The sequence below is a fragment of the Schistocerca nitens genome, chromosome 7, assembly GCF_023898315.1.
Source record: "Schistocerca nitens isolate TAMUIC-IGC-003100 chromosome 7, iqSchNite1.1, whole genome shotgun sequence".
In the NCBI taxonomy this organism is placed as follows: Eukaryota; Metazoa; Arthropoda; class Insecta; order Orthoptera; family Acrididae; genus Schistocerca; species Schistocerca nitens.
This window is the reverse complement of record NC_064620.1, coordinates 389,987,292-390,005,052: the sequence shown is the minus strand read 5'-3', so window position 1 is coordinate 390,005,052 and position 17,761 is coordinate 389,987,292. Positions and strand designations below refer to the sequence as shown.

General features: G+C 39.8%; 1 protein-coding gene across 2 annotated transcripts in view; it reads right to left on the bottom strand.

Moving 5' to 3' along the window:
- LOC126194714 (eukaryotic translation initiation factor 2 subunit 1) overlaps positions 1-14,790 on the bottom strand; it is a 30,271-nt gene extending 15,481 nt beyond the window's left edge. The window contains exons 1-2 of one of the 2 annotated variants that reach the window (XM_049932957.1): positions 14,634-14,790; positions 14,288-14,548 (exon numbers count right to left, since the gene is read on the bottom strand). In XM_049932957.1, the coding sequence (XP_049788914.1) occupies positions 14,288-14,525 (238 nt within the window). In that variant the 5' untranslated portion in view covers positions 14,526-14,548; positions 14,634-14,790. Of the gene's footprint in view, positions 1-14,287; positions 14,564-14,633 lie in introns of both variants that reach the window. The other variant, XM_049932958.1, reaches the window with a different exon arrangement.
- Positions 14,791-17,761: the final 2,971 nt, after the last annotated feature.

Here is a 17,761-nt window from a genome sequence, read left to right as displayed (position 1 = left end):
GTGCCTTCAACAGAGGGGAGATCATATCGGACGGACTGAAAATGAGGGAGAACAAAGCGGTCATGGGGACGCAGCTTTGTTTCCTGAAGACAGAAGATGACCGGCGAGTAGGATTGTAAGAGGATCGACAATTCATCCCGATTGGCTCGAATACCGCGGATATTCCAGTGGATAATGGACATAGGGTGAACAGAAAATGGAGGAATGTGACCAAGGTCACTGTCAACTCAACGACTGCTCTGAGCTTGCGACCGACAGCATGGAATGGCATTCAGCCGAAGGCAGATCCTGATCCATAGGTTGGTCAGGAGCAGCTCCTGCCACCAGCGACCGGCCGGTTGATCGGCCGCCAGCAGTGCGCCTCGGCGACACAGAAGACGGCTGAGGGCGATTTCCACCAGGTGGTGCTGTAGATGGGACACGCCTTGGCGGAGAAGGAGAGGAACTGGGTTTCTTTGTAGCCTTCTTGGAAGTATGATGTTTAGAGGAAGGAGGAACCGATGGTTGGGAAGTTGCCGTACGTAAAAACTCTTCACGAGTATGCTCTTTTTTCGAAGTCTTGGTGTCTGACTTTTGGGCTCGAGATTTAGCAGAACTCGACGAAGGGTGAGCCAGAAAGTGGGCAGGTGAAAATGGTGAGGTTGAACGTGCGATCTTTGCGCTGGCCGATCTGACGACCGTGGCACTAAAGGTGAGGTCGCAAGTCTGCGTGGCCGCCTCCTTTGTTGGCCGAGGAGAAGCAAGTACAGTGCTGTATTTTCCTTTCTGAGGCACGGTGGGCTGTCGACTGGCGAATAATTTTCGAGCAGCAAAGGTCGACACCTTTTCCTTTACTCTAATTTCCTGGATGAGCTTTTCGTCCTTAAAAACGGGACAATCTCGAGAGGAAGCAGCGTGGTCACCCATACAGTTGATGCAGCGAGGGGATGGAGGTGGACAAGCACCCTCATGGGCATCCCTGCCACACGTAACACATTTGGCCGGATTGAAACAGGACTGGCTGGTGTGATTGAACCGCTGACACAGATAGCAACGCGTAGGGTTTGGGACGTAAGGGCGAACGGAAATTATCTCATAGCCTGCTTTGATTTTCGATGGGAGTTGAACTTTGTCAAATGTCAAGAAGACAGTGCGGGTTGGAATGATGTTCGTGTCAACCCTTTTCATAACTCTATGAACAGCCGTTACGCCCTGGTCAGACAGGTGTGCTGAATTTCTTCGTCAAACAGTCCATCGAGGGAGCGTGTATAAACGACTCCACGTGAGGAATTTAAGGTACGGTGCGGTTCCACCCGGACAGGGAAAGTGTGTAGTAGTGAGGTACGCAGCAATTTTTGGGCCTGGAGGGCACTGACTGTTTCTAACAACAGGGTGCCATTCCGTAATCGGGAACAAGACTTTACTGGACCTGCAATTGCGTCGACACCTTTCTGAATAATGAAAGGGTTGACCGTGGAGAAGTCGTGACCTTCGTCAGACCGAGAAACAACAAGGAACTGTGGCAACGATGGAAGAACTGACTGTGGCTGAGACTCAGTGAACTTACGTTTGTGAGCAGACATAGTGGAAGGTGAGGAAACCATTGCGGAAGAATCCCCCATGATTACCAGCGTCTCCGATGGCTCGCTCCTCCCTTGTGGGGGCCCTCTCTGAGGGCACTCCCGCCTTAGGTGATTGTTCACACCTCAGGTCACACCTCCCGACAAACGGACGGAGGGACCAATCGGCACTTTCGGAAGGTATCAGCTCGGGTAATCACCCCTCCCTGGGCCTGGCCGTTACCAGGGGGTACGTACGTGTCCTACCTGTCTACCCGGGGCGGGGAATTACGCGTTACCCCGTCACCGGCTACGCATGGAAGTGCGTGGGTCAGCCTTCAGACATGCACAGGGAGGAAGAAAGAGAAAGGGAAAGGAAAGAAGAGAGGTCTCAAACGCCGCAGCGGAGAAAAGGGTAGAGAGAAGAGGTAAGGAAAAGAGAAGGACAAAGGAAGGATGAAGACTTACAAGCAAGGAAGGCGAAGAATGTGGTACATTTACAAGCGTCCGTCTCCAGACGTAGGCACAAACCATACCCCCAGAGGGGGAGAAAGGGAAGGAAAGAGCCAGAGGTGAGGGGGGGGGGGCGAAGATGGGGGATGGGGAAGGATGCGGAAAGGGAAGGTATGCAGCCCGGAAAGGAAGGAAGGCCACATCAGCTCGGGGTCCCGTGCTCGCTACGCACGTATCCACAAAAGAGTTGTGGATCCCCTGGGGGGAGTTATGATCAGTAATTACCATGTTTAATAATTAAATGAAGGCTGTATAATTGTCTTTTATCCACTTGAAGTATGTTTTTGCATGGGAATCAAGCACATTTGCATGCCATGTTTCAACTATATATTAAATAAATGTGACACTACTGGTTCCCAATTGTATCTGTTGGACACAAAGCTCTTACATCTGCCGTCAGACCATTCCATGTCATTAAGACAGCACTGGTGGCCGATGACTTCTGGCATAAGAAGTCACCCTCATTCTGCCAATAGCCTTGTCAAAGAGGGCTGAGGAGCAGACAGAGGTTCAAGGCACTCGCTTGCCCTTGGGGTGGGAAACTGCCCCTAAAGGAGGAAGAATCAACAATGATTTACGGCATGAGAATGCAGAAGGCAATGGAAACCACTGCATTAAAGACACATAATGTGCATCCACAGGACATACAGCATGTAATGGAAAAAGTGTGTCACAATGATCTCTCCACTGGCAAAAGATTCCAATAGTCCCCCATTTGGATCTCCAGGAGGGGACTGCCAAAGTGGAAGTGATCATGAGAAAAAGATTGAATAATCAACAAAAGGATAACATTCTATGAGTTGGGCATCATCATCAGATTCTGGATTGTAAAGTGTGCCCAGGAGCAGATATCGACTCAGATTACAATGTAGTACTGATGAAGAGTAGGCTGAAGTTTAAGAGATTAGTCGGGAAGAAACAAAAAGAAGTGAGATACAGAAATAATAAGGAATGTTGAGATAAGCTTGAAGTTATCTAAGGCTGTAGATACAGCAATAAAGAAAAGTCCAGTAGGCAGTACAGTTGAAGGGGAATGGACATCTCTGAAAAAGGCAATAACAGAAGCTGGAAAGAAAAACAATGGTAAAAAAAAAAGGTACAAAGAAACCATGGGTAACAGAAGAAATACTTCAATTGATCAATGAAAGGAGGAAGCACGAAAATGTTCTGGGAAACTCAGGAATAAATTCATCTTTTAATCTCTTGTTCAAAATGTCTTTCGTTTTGTTGTTCTTTTGCTTTCTTCTCATTCATGCATTTTCTTTTACATCTTCCTTATAAACAGTATAATTTGCACATGTTTGCTGTCTATACCTAATGAGTTGTGAGACAATGGCCAAAATGGGTGTACTGTCCCAAAGCAACCCTCAGTCAAAACACTGTTTAAAAACTTTTTGGTCACTGTTGCCCTGACTTCCCCTAATGTGTGCATTGAAATGAATATCTTCTCTCTATGTATTTCCATGGGCAACTGTAGAAGAAGCCTTAACAAGTGTGAAAACATATGGATACTGTAACTCCAGTCTCTTTTTGAGATGTGCGTATGCCAGTAAATGTCAATACCTTTGTAATCTAAAGCTGGATCATCTTTTTCAAACCGTAGAACATTCCATTCATCTAGTAAGTAATCTTGCTACAAATTGAGCAGCATCATTTTTGCGACCATTAAAATGTCACTGCAGCTTCTTCTCTTTAACTCTTACTTTGGAGTCTAAAAATGTAAAATTTTTCAGTGGTGCACATGATAAGCATGTCCTTCCCCTCAAACGTTTGCAAGCTGCTATGTTATGTTTCTGAGCATCATTTAGAAACCACAACTTGTCACGTTCTTCCAGGTTAAAAAGCTCTTCAGTTACTTTTCTGCTAACAACTAGTTACTTAAAAAGAAGCAGATTACCCAATGTAAAGAATTCATAATGATTACCTTCAGAAATACTCACAATTTTTCTCAAAGCAAAAACCTTCAAAACACAAGCCAAAAAGGGTTGAAGTACCTATCTCTGTATACAACTCGTGAAGAAAAGGTGTCTGACTTCAAAAACTTTATGTGAATTGAATGTTTTGCAGACAAAATTACTGAATGGTGTTTGTGCCTTGAGAATGGCAGGGTGTGCTCCTGTCGAAATATCGGCGGTGTTCGACGACGTTATCCGGCAGCAAACCTGTAAGTTATTTGAACATTCGATTCGCCGGGAAAAGTTAAGGTCTCACATGGTATATATTGCAAAGTCCTCCTGCAGAATGACATTAGTGATTCGGGTCTGTAATTTAGCAGATTACTCTTTAGTAATATAGCAGAGTACTCTCCAGTACTTGTGTGACTTTTACAACTTTCCAGTCTTTAGGTATGGATCTCTCAACAAGTGAGTGATAGTACATGATTGCTAAATATGTGGCTACTGTATCAGCATACTCTGAAAGGAGCCTAACTGGTATACAATCTGGAGCAAAGGTCTTGCCTCTATTAAGTGATTTGAGCTGCTTCGCTACACTAAGGATATCTAATTTTGAATTACTCATGTTGGCAGTTGTTCTCTCTTTGAATTCTGAAACATTTGCTCCACCGTCTTTGGTGAAGGAATATTGGAAAACTGGGTTTACTAACAGAACAATTTTGACACGTTCCACATCATTACGAAGTGTCGTATTCATGATCTATGGAACAAGTACTAATCTAATCTGCTTTAGTGGCATTGTCATAAGTAACATTACTGTTCTATTGTGCATTGAAGGTATTGATTGTGACTTGACCCTACTGTACTTTACATATGAACACAGCCTATTTGGATTTTCTGTTTCATTGTGGAACCTATTAAAACCACCTCTCATTGAAGATCATGCCAAATTTCGAGCTTCTATAAAACTTTGCCTATCTTCGGGATGATGTGTTCTTTTAAATTTGGCATGCTTTTTTAGTCACTTCTGCAACAGTGTTCCAACCTGTTTTCTGCACCATGTGTGATCAACGCCATCTCTTACTAGTTTATTTGGTATATATCACTCAACTGCCATCAATACTACGTATTTCTCTGACTTTAAACCAAATTTGGTCAAGACTTACATAATCCAATTGGAAGGAATGGAGACTGTCTCGACAGAAGGCACCGAGTAATTCTTTTTATCCGTTTTCTTAAAAATAGATGTATGTGGCATTTATTTTTGGTGAGATTCAGTGTTACAGTATTTAGTCTCGCTACAATTACTGTGTGGTCACTAATCCCTGATCCATCATGATGTTACCCATTAGCTCAGAATTATTTGTTGCAAAGAGTCAACTGGTTTTGCAACCATTTACACTTTGAGTGGACTCCCGAAGTAATTGTTCAAAATCATTTTCTGACAAAGGATCCAGAACAATTTAAGATTTCTTTTTATGCCTACCACAGACTTCAAGCATGTATTTCTGGCAAAATATCGAGGATAGATTGAAGTCTCTACTGAGAATAATTATATGAGCAGGGTATATATTTGAAATGAGATTCAGGTTTTCTTTGAGTCGTTCAGCAACTGTATATCAGAGTCAGAGAGAGAGAGAGAGAGAGAGAGAGAGAGAGAGAGAGAGAGAGAGAGAAGGTGTGTGTGTGTAGGGGGGGGGGGGGGGGTTTGAGGGTAGGAAATAAAAGAGAACCAATTATTAGTTTATTCCATCTGATTCCAGTATAAGGCATTTATTTAGGGACAAGATGGCTTCAGAAAGTCCTTCCCATAATATCTGATTTAACATTTCTCCATCTGCTTTGTCAATAAATTTCTTAGGTAACACAGTGTTATGCAAAACTTATGCTCTGACCAAAATGTAATAGTTGTTCATAATTGCCTTAACATTGGTAGTTTAATCAAAACTCAATGTGCAGTACAATGAATGTGCTGCTTCTAACATATGTTACTGTAAATATAGTGTCAGTCCATCAGTTATGTAAGGTGAAGTGGGGTAAGTGTATCCATGGGGTTAGTGTAACCACGGCTTATGGTGCCTTAAAGAAGCTGTATTTTTACCTCTGACCTATCACACATGTTAACTTACTCCTTTCTTTCTTATATTTAACCATAAGCTGTCAAATCTGACATAAATTGGTAATTAATTTTGGACTTGAATTGACGTCTACATTTTCACTCTGAGTGAGTGACATGCTCAGAATTTGGTGGTCTGTCATTTTTGAAGTTTTAAAAATAACTGCACAATTTTTTGGTTACAAACTAACTTTTGCATGACAATTTCAAATTTGAGATTCGTTTACTCTACTGAGAAAGCTCTTGATATGCCAGGCATGGTTACACTTACCCCAACTTTTTCCCATGTGGGGCAAGTGTAACCGGGGGGGGGGGGGGGGGGGGGGGGTTACACTTGCCCCAAACAAACTTACCGGAACATATTTATTTATTTAAGCCGTAACCTTGTTTTTGCTATCACACTAGATCAACTGAACTGGCCTTCCTGTACATATGGATACCAGAATACCTGATGTTCTGGATTTGTACGCCTACTGAGTTTGTGTGAGATATATTTTATTTTTTATTTAAGTCTACTATATTTTTAAAACACATTTCCTTTTATAAATACAGTACAGTGTGTGAAGCATTGTTTGATTTACAACAATGTTGAACATGATAAGTCATTTCTGTGTTCAGAATGAGATTTTCACTCTGCAGCAGAGTGTGCGCTGTTATGAAACTTCCTGGAAGATTAAAACTGTGTGCCGGACCGAGACTTGAACTCGGGACCTTTGCCTTTCGCGGGCAAGTGCTCTACCACTGAGCTACCCAAGCACTACTCACGCCCCGTCCTCACAGCTTTACTTCCACCAGTACCTCGTCTCCTACCTTCCAAACTTTACAGAAGCTCTCCTGTGAACCTTGCAGGACTAGCACTCCTGAAAGAAAGGATATTGCAGAGATATGGCTTAGCCACAGCCTAGGGGATGTTTCCAGAATGAGATTTTCACTCTGCAGCGGAGTGTGCGCTGATATGAAACTACCTGGCAGATTAAAACTGTGTGACGGACTGAGACTCAAACTCGGGACCTTTGCCTTTCGCGGGCAAGTGCTCTAGCACTGAGCTACCCAAGCACGTCTCATGCCCCATCCTCACAGCATTACTTCCGCCAATACCTCGACTCCTACCTTCCAAACTTTACAGGAGAGCTTCTGTAAAGTTCGAGTCTCGGTCCGGCACACAGTTTTAATCTGCCAGGAAGTTTCATATCAGCGCACACTCCGCTGCAGAGTGAAAATCTTATTCTGGAAACATCCTCTAGGCTGTGTCTAAGCCATGCCTCCGCAATATCCTTTCTTTCAGGAGTCCTATTCCTGCAAGGTTCACAGGAGAGATTCTGTAAAGTTTGGAAGGTAGGAGACGAGGTACTGGCGGAAGTAAAGCTGTGAGGACGGGGCGTGAGTCATGCTTGTGTAGCTCAGTGGTAGAGCACTTGCCCGCAAAAGGCAAAGGTCCCGAGTTCGAGTCTAAGTCCGGCACACAGTTTTAATCTGCCAGGAAGTTTCATTTCTGTGTCGTCTTTTCATATGTGTGCCGGAGTATTGAGAGGTTGGACTACTGAGGGCTCATCAGCAAGGTTAGAATGTATTTCTCTTGGAAAAATTAGTTACACATGAGTAAACCTAATCTTTTATAATTTATCTATCCCATTGTTGAATTGTTTTATTTCAGATTTGTGACTTAGTGTGGTAGGCCAAGTTTTATCTGTGAAACATTAAGTGCCAAAATGGTTAGGAACTACCAGAGGGAGACTAACTGTGCTACTTCCTACACAAAAGAACAGTTTTCTGGTGCAATTGATTATATACAAAGAGGAATTTGTACAATGCATCAGGCTAGTGTTAAATATCAAATACCCTACTCAACACTTCAGAAACACATAAGAGGTTCTCATGGTGTTAAAAGTGTTTCTCAAGGACGATCTACAGTAATCCCATATGAAAAAGAGCGGCAACTAGCAAATGGGCTGACAACTTTAGAAAAGTGGGGGTGGGGCCTAAGCAGGAAGGAAGTTTTGGAATTGGTTGGGAAGTACATAAGAAGAAATAAAATACCAAATCTGTTGAAGAATTGTATACCTGGAGAAGACTAGTTCCTGGGGCTCAAGAAAAGGCATAAACTGTCTATAAAAAAGCCACAGACCCTTGAATATGCATGAAAAATAGCTGGCTCTGATCCTTTCATCATTGAGGGTTATTTTGATATTCTGAAACAAACACTCAGAGACTTAGACGTTGAAAACAAACCAAAGCAGATATTTAATATTGATGAGACTAGTTTCTCTCTAGACCCACAAAAACCAAAGTTGTTGGTAAAGCTAATCCTCCCTCTTCAAGAATCACAGCGGGAACTGCTAGGGAAACTACCACTGTGTTGCTTGGTGGTAATGTAGATGGGGACAAGCTGCCTGCCTTCATAGTGTTCAAGGGTAAGAACGTCTGGGAAACTTGGATGGCACCACCACCACAATCTCCTTTTCCTGTAAGCTGCTATGCTGCTTCAGTAAATGGATGGATGGAGTCAAACATTTTTTAAAATTATTTTGAAAAATCTTTTTTGAAATTTTGTGGTCCACATAGACCTATCCTTCTAATCTATGATGGCCACACTACACACATTGATGATTGTGTGATTAAAAGTGCTATTGAAAATGATATTACAATAATAAAGCTGCCCCTCATTCAAGTCACATCCTACAGCCAATGGATGTAGCGGTGTTCGAAGAGTGTGAAATCTACTTGGGACCAAAAGTTAACTCGTCACCAGAGACATCATCAAGGGGTAAAAAATTAGCGAACGTGACTTTTCCAATCTCCTCACTGCTGTATGGAATGAAACACCACCTGAATTGTTGAAAAGTGGTTTTCAAAAAGCAGGAACATTCCCTTACAGTAGAGAAGTAATTGATAAAACTAAATATGATCCGGAGGCATATAAAAGACATGTAGCTCATACCAAATCTTTGGCAGAAACAAATCCATTGCCAGCTCACGATAATACAGCCATAGACTGTGTGGAAGCTACATCTCTAACAGAAAGTACTCCGATTTTTGGGAAGCTTCCAGCTGAACAACCTCCAGAATTTTATAGGCCTACATCTACTGAGCCTTGCAGTTCTCCCAGTATCAGACAGAGTTCTTTCTCAACCATTCCCGAGCTAGTCAATGTTTCATTATGTTCTGGAACTTCTGATTTGTCATTTGAAAGCTTATTATTGGAAACAGTCCGACAGTGTAGTCCCACTGGTAAAACAAAGAAGAAAAGGATTGCACCAGGAAGTTATCACTTTTCAAGATGCCACCTATAAAGAAAAAGATTTTAAAGGAAACAAGAATAATAAGGAGAAAGCAAAACAAAAAAGAATAATAAGAAGAAAGCAAAACAAAAAAGCATTATCGGCATAAAAAAGGGCTTGGTAATGAAAAGTAAATTTTCCAAACAAAGTGCTTTTACTTTATTCGAAACGGCATCTTGGAATGTTGTGGAAATAAAATCCCCGATTGCTCATGTGGGTAACAAGAAAAAAAGACTGGACGTTGAATCAACAAGTGAAGAAAGTGAAACTGAAGGAGGCCTATCTGTAATAAGTAGTGATGCAGAAAACGGGGCCATAATAACACTGGACGAGCTCAGGAAAGAAATGATAAACTGTGAAGAAGAAGAAGAAGAAGAAGAAGAAGAAGAAGAAGAAGAAGAAGAGGCAAACTTTTCTGAAGCCAAAGATAAAATTACAGTTGGAAACTATGTTCTGGTAACTTTTGCAACAAAATGTAAGAAAGTTCATTTTATTGGCCAACTTACCAAAATAAGTGATTTAGGAGATCCAGAAGTGATTTTTCTCAGATGCAAAAATAAGACAAAAGCATGGCACCACATTCTACTGGCCTGATAGAAGAGATGCGACGGAAGTTCCACCCTCTGATGTCATTTCAGTGCTGCCTTGAGCCTACTTTGGGTCGCAGGAGAGACATGACATTTGGTGTTACATTTGATTCATACAACATTCAGTGACTAAATAATAGTTAGGGCCTAAGTGTGAATATAATAAGTTGAATTAGGGCAATTTAGCATTAAACACAAATTTCCAACAACTTTAGTTCAATTACCATGAAAAATAATAGAAAGTGAACTTATAAAGTGAATTTTTCTTTTCTCTTGATACTAGATATTTTATTATTTTTGTTAAATTGCCTACTAAAGAAAAAATATTACTTTTGTAGAATTTAAACTAATAAATTACTGGCCTAAAACAAAAATAAATCATCTATGAAGCATTCTGTTTCAGTGATTTATGGTTTAGGCTAACATATTTTAGTTTAGCTAACATTTTCTGTGTATTTCATAATATACAAAGAGGCGTGTGCAAAAAATTTCATATCTTGAGTAAAATTTAAGATATTTTAATAATTTAAAAATCCTCAAATTCAGTAAAAATTGGGTAATCAGGTCACTTACCCCAAGTCTCTTTTACAGTGTTCTGTATGGGTACAACAATGCGGGGTTACACTTGCCCCGAACCATGGGCAAGTGTAACCTCACAACACAAAATTTTGAAAACAATTATTTAACCATATAATTTCTGTTTTCAAACACAAAATGTATATTGTTTAAAAGTCAATAAGTTAAACATTTAGCATGAGCAATTTCAAAATCATATCTTCAATAACAAATTGGCAATTTGGTGTCAAAGTTGAACTATGCCAAAACGTGGTTTACACGTACCCCACTTCACGGGCTAAATCACTTTCCTAGATGAACGTAAAAACCTTCAACAACACTACCAGGGGATATAATCTTTAAAACATTACAAAAATCAGTTGACAAATCCATGGAGTAATTGGGAATCATTGATTTCATAGTCCAAATCAATTCAACTGTGAAGGAACTATCCTTACTGTCCATGAATGTACCATACTTGATGTGGTCCACATTTAATTTGAAAGTTACACTTATGTTTAATTGAAAGTGAGTGGTTAAAAACTGCCTGAAAACCTTGTCTCCAAATTAGTAGAGGAACAACACACACTGCAAAATAATTCAATTTCATTTCTTCAATGCCCCCCCCCCCTTCCCTACACAGAGCATCTATCGACAATGAAAAAAATACAGGAGCAAACACAATGGCATATGCAGATATCATAAACAATTAAACAGTCATTGACAAAAGAGGTAGGGTGAAGTGGGGTAAGTGTAACCACGTTTTGGCATAGTTCAACTTTGACACCAAATTGTCAACTTGTTATTGAAGATATGATTTTGCAATTTCTCATGATTAAAGTTTGACTTATTGACTTTTAAACAATATACAATTTGTTTCTGAAAGAAAAAATTATATGGTCAAATAATTGTTTTCAAAATTTTGTGTTGTGAGGTTACACTTGCCCCATGGTTCGGGGCAAGTGTAACCCCGCCTTCTTGTACCCACACAGAGCATTGTAAGAGAGACTTGGGGTAAGTGACCTGATTACCCAATTTTTACTGAATTTGAGGATTTTTAAATTATTAAAATACCTTAAATGTTACTCAAGATATGAACTTTTTTGCACTTGCCTCTTTGTATATTATGAAATACACAGAAACTGTTAGCTAAACTAAAAATATAAGTGTTAGCCTAAACCATAAAACACTGAAGCAGAATGCATCATAGATGATTTATTTTTGTTTTAGGCCAGTAATTTATTAGTTTAAATTCTACAAAAGTAATATTTTTTTCTTTAATAGGCAATTTGACAAAAATAATAAAATATCTAGTCTCAAGTGAAAAGAAAAAAAATCACTTTATAAGTTCACTTTCTATTATTTTTCATGGTAATTGAACTAAAGTTGTTGCCAATTTGTGTTTAATGCTAAACTGCCCTAATTCAACTTATTATATTCACACTTAGGCCCTAACTATTATTTAGTCAGTGAATGCTGTATGAATCAAATGTAACACCAAATGTCAGGTCTCCCCTGTGACCCAAAGTAGGCTCAGGCAGCACTGAAATGACATCAGAGGAGGGAACTTGCGTCTCATCTCTTCTATCAGGCCAATATAATGTGGTGCCATGCTTTGTCTTACTTTTGGATCTGAGGAAAATCACTTCTGGATCTCCTAAATCAATAATTTTGGTAACTTGGCCAATAAAATGAACTTTCTTACATTTTGTTGCAAAAGCTACCAGAACATAGTTTTCCAACTGTAATTTTATCTTTGGCTTCAAAAAAGTTTGCCTCTTTTTCTTCTTCTTCACAGCTTATCATTTCTTTCCTGAGATCATCCAGTGTTATCATCTTCATCACTACTTATTAAAGATAGGCCTCCTTCAGTTTCACTTTCTTCACTTGTTGATTCAAATTCCAGTCTTTTTTCTTGTTACCCACGTGAGAATTCCGTGATTTTTTTTTTTTCCACAACATTCTGAGATGCCATTTCGGATAAAGTAACAGCACTTTGTTTGGAAGATTTACTTTTCATTGCCAAGCCCTTTTTTATGCCGATAATGCTTTTTTGTTTTGCTTTCTTCTTATTATTCTTGTTTCCTTTAAAATCTTTTTCTTTATAGATGGCATCTTGAAAAGTGATAACTTCAGCTCCTGGTGCAATCCTTTTCTTCTTTGTTTTACCAGTGGGACTACACTGTTGGACTGTTTCCAATAATAACCTTTCAAATGACAAATCAGAAGTTCCAGAACATAATGAAACATTGGTTAGCTTGGGAATGCTTGAGAAAGAACTCTGATACTGAGAGAACTATAGGGCTCAGTAGATGTAGGCCTATAAAATTCTGGAGGTTGTTCATCTGGAAGCTTCCCAAAAATCTGAGTACTTTCTGTTAGAGACATAGTTTCCACACAGTCTATGGCTGCATTATCGAGAGCTGGCAATGGATTAGTTTCTGCCAAAGATTTGGTATGAGCTACATATCTTTTATATGCCTCAGGATCATATTTAGTTTTATCAATTACTTCTCTACTGTAAGGGAATATTCCTGCTTTTTGAAAACCACTTTTCACAAATTCAGGTGGTGTTTCATTCCATACAGCAGTGAGGAGATTGGAACAGTCACGTTTGCTCATTTTTACCCCTTGATGATGTCTCTGGTGATGAGTTAACTTTGGTCTCAATTAGATTTCACACACAGGAAGGTCAGTTTAGTTGATCTAGTGTGATGGCAAAAACAGGGTTATAACTTAAATAAATATGTTCCGGTAAGTTTGTTTGGGGCAAGTGTAACCCCCCCCCCCCTGGTTACACTTGCCCCAGCCGATTGGTTACACTTGCCCCACATGGGAAAAAGTTGGGGTAAGTGTAACCATGCCTGGCATATGAAGAGCTTTATCAGTAGAGTAAAACGAATCTCATATTTGAAATTATCATGCAAAAGTTAGTTTGTAACCAAAAAATTGTGCAGTTATCTTTAAAACTGCGAAAATGACAGACCACCAAATTCAGAGCATGTCACTCTCTCGCAGAGTGAAAATGTAGACGTCAATTCAAGTCCAAAAATTAATTACCAATTTATGTCAGATTTGACAACTTATGGTTAACTATAACAAAGAAAGGAGTAAATTAACATGTGTGATAGGTCAGAGGTAAAAAATACAGCTTCTTTAAGGCACCATAAGCCGTGGTTACACTAACCCCATGGTTACACTTACCCCACTTCACCCTAAAAGAAACAAACAGAAAAACGAACTGCACACTTGTTCCTTAATCTATATCTGTGAAACTACTCGGGATGAAATCATTCATGTTGTATCGCCCTTTAAAAAAATATCACCAGGAAATTATAGTTTTCCACATTAAATCAAAAAGACAACATAGGCTGCTGTAAACATTTCAGTGCCTCTTCTCAATATAATCAATTCCGTTCTGAAAGGCACATTTCTCGACTGTTTAATGATTCTACTAAAGTGGTAACTTCGAAAGAAGGAAGAAGAAAGAAATATTTATAAATACATACCAACTGCCTATAATATAAAATAGCTTAATGAAATTTGTATGCGGAAACAAATTGTCACTGATATTCGGCATGGTTTCTGGAAAAATAAATCTAAAACTAGTTCCATCTATGATCTTTTTTAGTAAAAAAAAAAAAAATATCCAACATTCCCTAGAGGGAGTGGACAATAAACACTAACAAGCCTATACATCCTGGACCACAACATTCTATTGGAGAAACCCTAGCATTAATGGCACTGCACTAAAGTAAGCACAGGAATCTTGTTGTGTAAGTAATTGAGATTATCATCAAATTACCTTTTTCTTTGTCGACCCTGATTACAACAACAGGTTCCGTTTTTCCAACTCTGATCAGTTTGTTGATTGATCGTATACGACGACGGGAAAGTTCTGAAAGTAATATCATTCCTTCAATGTTGTTGTACTCCAATAAATGGACGTACGCCCCCATTTCCGCAATACTGCGTACATTAACCATAACAACATCTTCCACTTCCGGATACTTTTCCTTATAAAATCTGCAAGATAGCGGCATTGTTGACAACTAGCGCTGGGCTCCTGTAACAACGACAACTAGTTTTCATGTGTGAAGCCATCTGGAAAAGCTATTTATGTGTATTTACTTCCATACTATTTCACTCACTGTCCAACAGCTATAGCCTACTGGCCTGGGATGTTATTAAATATATTTCACGACGAAATTCAACACACACACACAAAATTACGTGTCACATCGAAAAATACATGTGTGGAACCCGCGAGCGCAAAGACCTTCGGCAAGTCCCTTTCATATAGACATAAAATACTGGAAACAGTGTCAAATAACGGCAAAGATAATCATTCAACAAGATATTCCAACTACTTTACGAACAGTTTACGTCCCAGTTTGGGAAATCTAGGGTTCCGTCAGCACCCCCTGGCCTACCTTCGATCTAGTGGCGTTTATTGGTAGTATCAGAACGGTCTGCCTTAGCGTTTTTAATACGCAGTGCATTTTTATACTAAAAATAGCTGTGAAACAAAGACAAATATTTTGTCTCTACGACCATGCATAACTAATAAATAAACAAAAGATTGCAATCATGCTCGTCTCCAATTCTCGAGCTTTCACTCGCCCCGCGGTATAGTTACATCTGGGGTACTACCTGCGAGACAGGTCTTGCCGCTATAATTCATATTCGCGAAAAGTACAGTCGCCTTATTACGACGTATTTCGTTTGTTCGGCTTCTAATTCTTGATTAACCTCCTCGATTGTTTCGTCAGAATGATTATGTCTTGTATTAAAACTGATTAAAATCTGGCAACGTTTTTGTCTGTTACTGTAATATGTGAATGCAGAGTGAATTGCTCGGTTACAACCTAATTGCTACATCATTACGACCTCCTATAAACAAATAAAATGTAATGCTGGGTTCGGTCAAGTACAATTTTTTGGAGAACAACGTTTTCGTCTTTTTTATCTTTACTGAAAAATCGGCATACCGTAAATGTTTGTACATCCATACATAGCGGTACTGTAAGAGAACTCGTATTGTAAATTTGTTCAAACACTATAGGATCCCAATCCCTATATTTAAGGGGAAAGGTGATGTGCAGGGGGTTTGGTTGTTTGGGGGAAGAGACCAAACAGCGAGGTCATCGGTCTCATCAAGGATGGGGAAGGAAGTCGGCCGTGCCCTTTCAAAGGAACCATCCCAACATTTGCCTGGAGTGATTTAGGGAAATCACGGAAAACCTAAATCAGGATGGTCGGACGCGGGATTGATTAACCGCCGTCCTTCCGAACGCGAGTCCAGTGTGCTACCACTGCGCCACCTCGCTCGGTAAACACAATAGGGATTTGTTAAGTGTTGTACAAACTTTTCAGATTTTAAGCAGAATCATAGCTTATTGTTGCGGCTAGTTCGTAGATTCTTGAGTTTCCCTTGGAATCCCGCTGCGCGGTTCAAGTGTCAAGTGACTGTTCGTACAACCTCGAGAGCATAAACAGCGCTGCGGCGTATCGGGAAATCTCAGGCCCGTTCGAACGCGAATATCATTTGTCCAGACCTAATTCCAACAGAACTGAAAAATCCCGTTTCTTTGCACTGGATGGTCAAGCAGCGTAAATAGAATTAGCTGCTTACGTCGCCCTGTATTTTCTCGCTTTGTGAAATAAGTTTCAACTTTTAATGCCAGCTGCAGCGCCCAATGGCGTTTTTTAGCGAGTTTCGAAATTTATATGGAAAGTGGGCAATACGATGAAGGTGGCCATTTCAATTTACGGACGAACAGGGGTGAACTGGCAATACAGGAGCAATGGTACACAGATGTATGTGAGGCTGTGCCTCTAATTAACCAGCACGAAGACAGTGAGCAGTTTGACATGGATGTCGATGCTACAAACTGTAAATTGAAAATCACACGTTTATATAATGAGACAGATGGAAAAAAATTAGATTTAGTTTTCGTCCCATTGACCAAAAATGAGATAATTCTGATGGGTGTGGAACATGTTAGAAAGTATAACATAAAAAAACACAAAACATTTGAATACAATACTCACTATCCTGATCATTTGTCAGGAGATAGTCGAAATAGGTGAATCCATTACAGTAAACTGGGACTGCTAATATCTACAGAATTAATACACCCTCAGAATGAAACATAAATCTATGCACCAACACAAAAGATCTAATCTTGACCACTGTGGCCAAGTGGTGTCAAAAGTGAAATCTAACAGACATTTTTAACTAAGGTGGCCTAACAGTCCCTGTCAAGTTCAAAAATGGTTCAAATGGCTTTGAGCACTATGGGACTTAATATCTGAGGTTATCAGTCCCCTAGAACTTAGAAATACTTAAACCTAGGTAACCTAAGGACACCACACACACCCATGCCTGAGGCGGGATTCGAACCTGCGACCGTAGCGGTCGCGCGGTTCCAGACTGTAGTGCCTAGAACCGCCAGGCCATTCCGGCCAGCCCCTGTTAAGTATTCATCATTAGAGCAGAAACAGTTGCCTACCAAAAAGTATTTCAAATTCTGTTTAAACTGTACTTTATCTGGAACCAAGTTTTTAAGGGTTGATGACAATTTATTAAAAATGTTTCATCCTGAATATTGGACCCCTTTTTGGACTGAGGTATGTGATCTTAGATCTTTATGTAGATTGTTCTTATTCCTTATATTGATACTATGTCTTGAGCTATTGGTTGGAAACAGAGGTCTATTATTTGCAACAAATTTCATTGAGAAATAAATATACTGAGAAGCGGTGGTTACAATATCCAGCTTCTTGAACAGGTTTCTACATGAGTCTCTTGAATTTACACCACAAATGAATCTTATTACACACTTTTGCACTCTAAAAACTTTTGGTTGGTTTGTTGAGTTAGCTCAAAAAATGGTCCATACGACATAACTGAATGAAAGTAAGCAAAGTATGTAAGTCTTTTATGTTTATACCTCCTACATCTGACATCATTCGCTTTGCAAATATTGACTTGTTTAGGCGCTTCAGCAATACTGTCGCATGCTTAAGAAGACGCTAGAACACAAGGTTTTCAAATATTTTCGAAAAAACCAGCAAAAGTGAAATTGGTCGATTGTTTGACCGTATTGTGGCAACACTTTGACATTCTTTGCCACCTGAGTTTAGCGCGATCGTATCTCTGACGTATTAGAGCATAATCTTCGCCGCTGTTGGCATAGTGACTTAGAGTTGTTTATGTTTATCGTTGTGTTTTCGAGTGCAAAGGTAATAAAAGTTATTCTGAACAACTGCATAT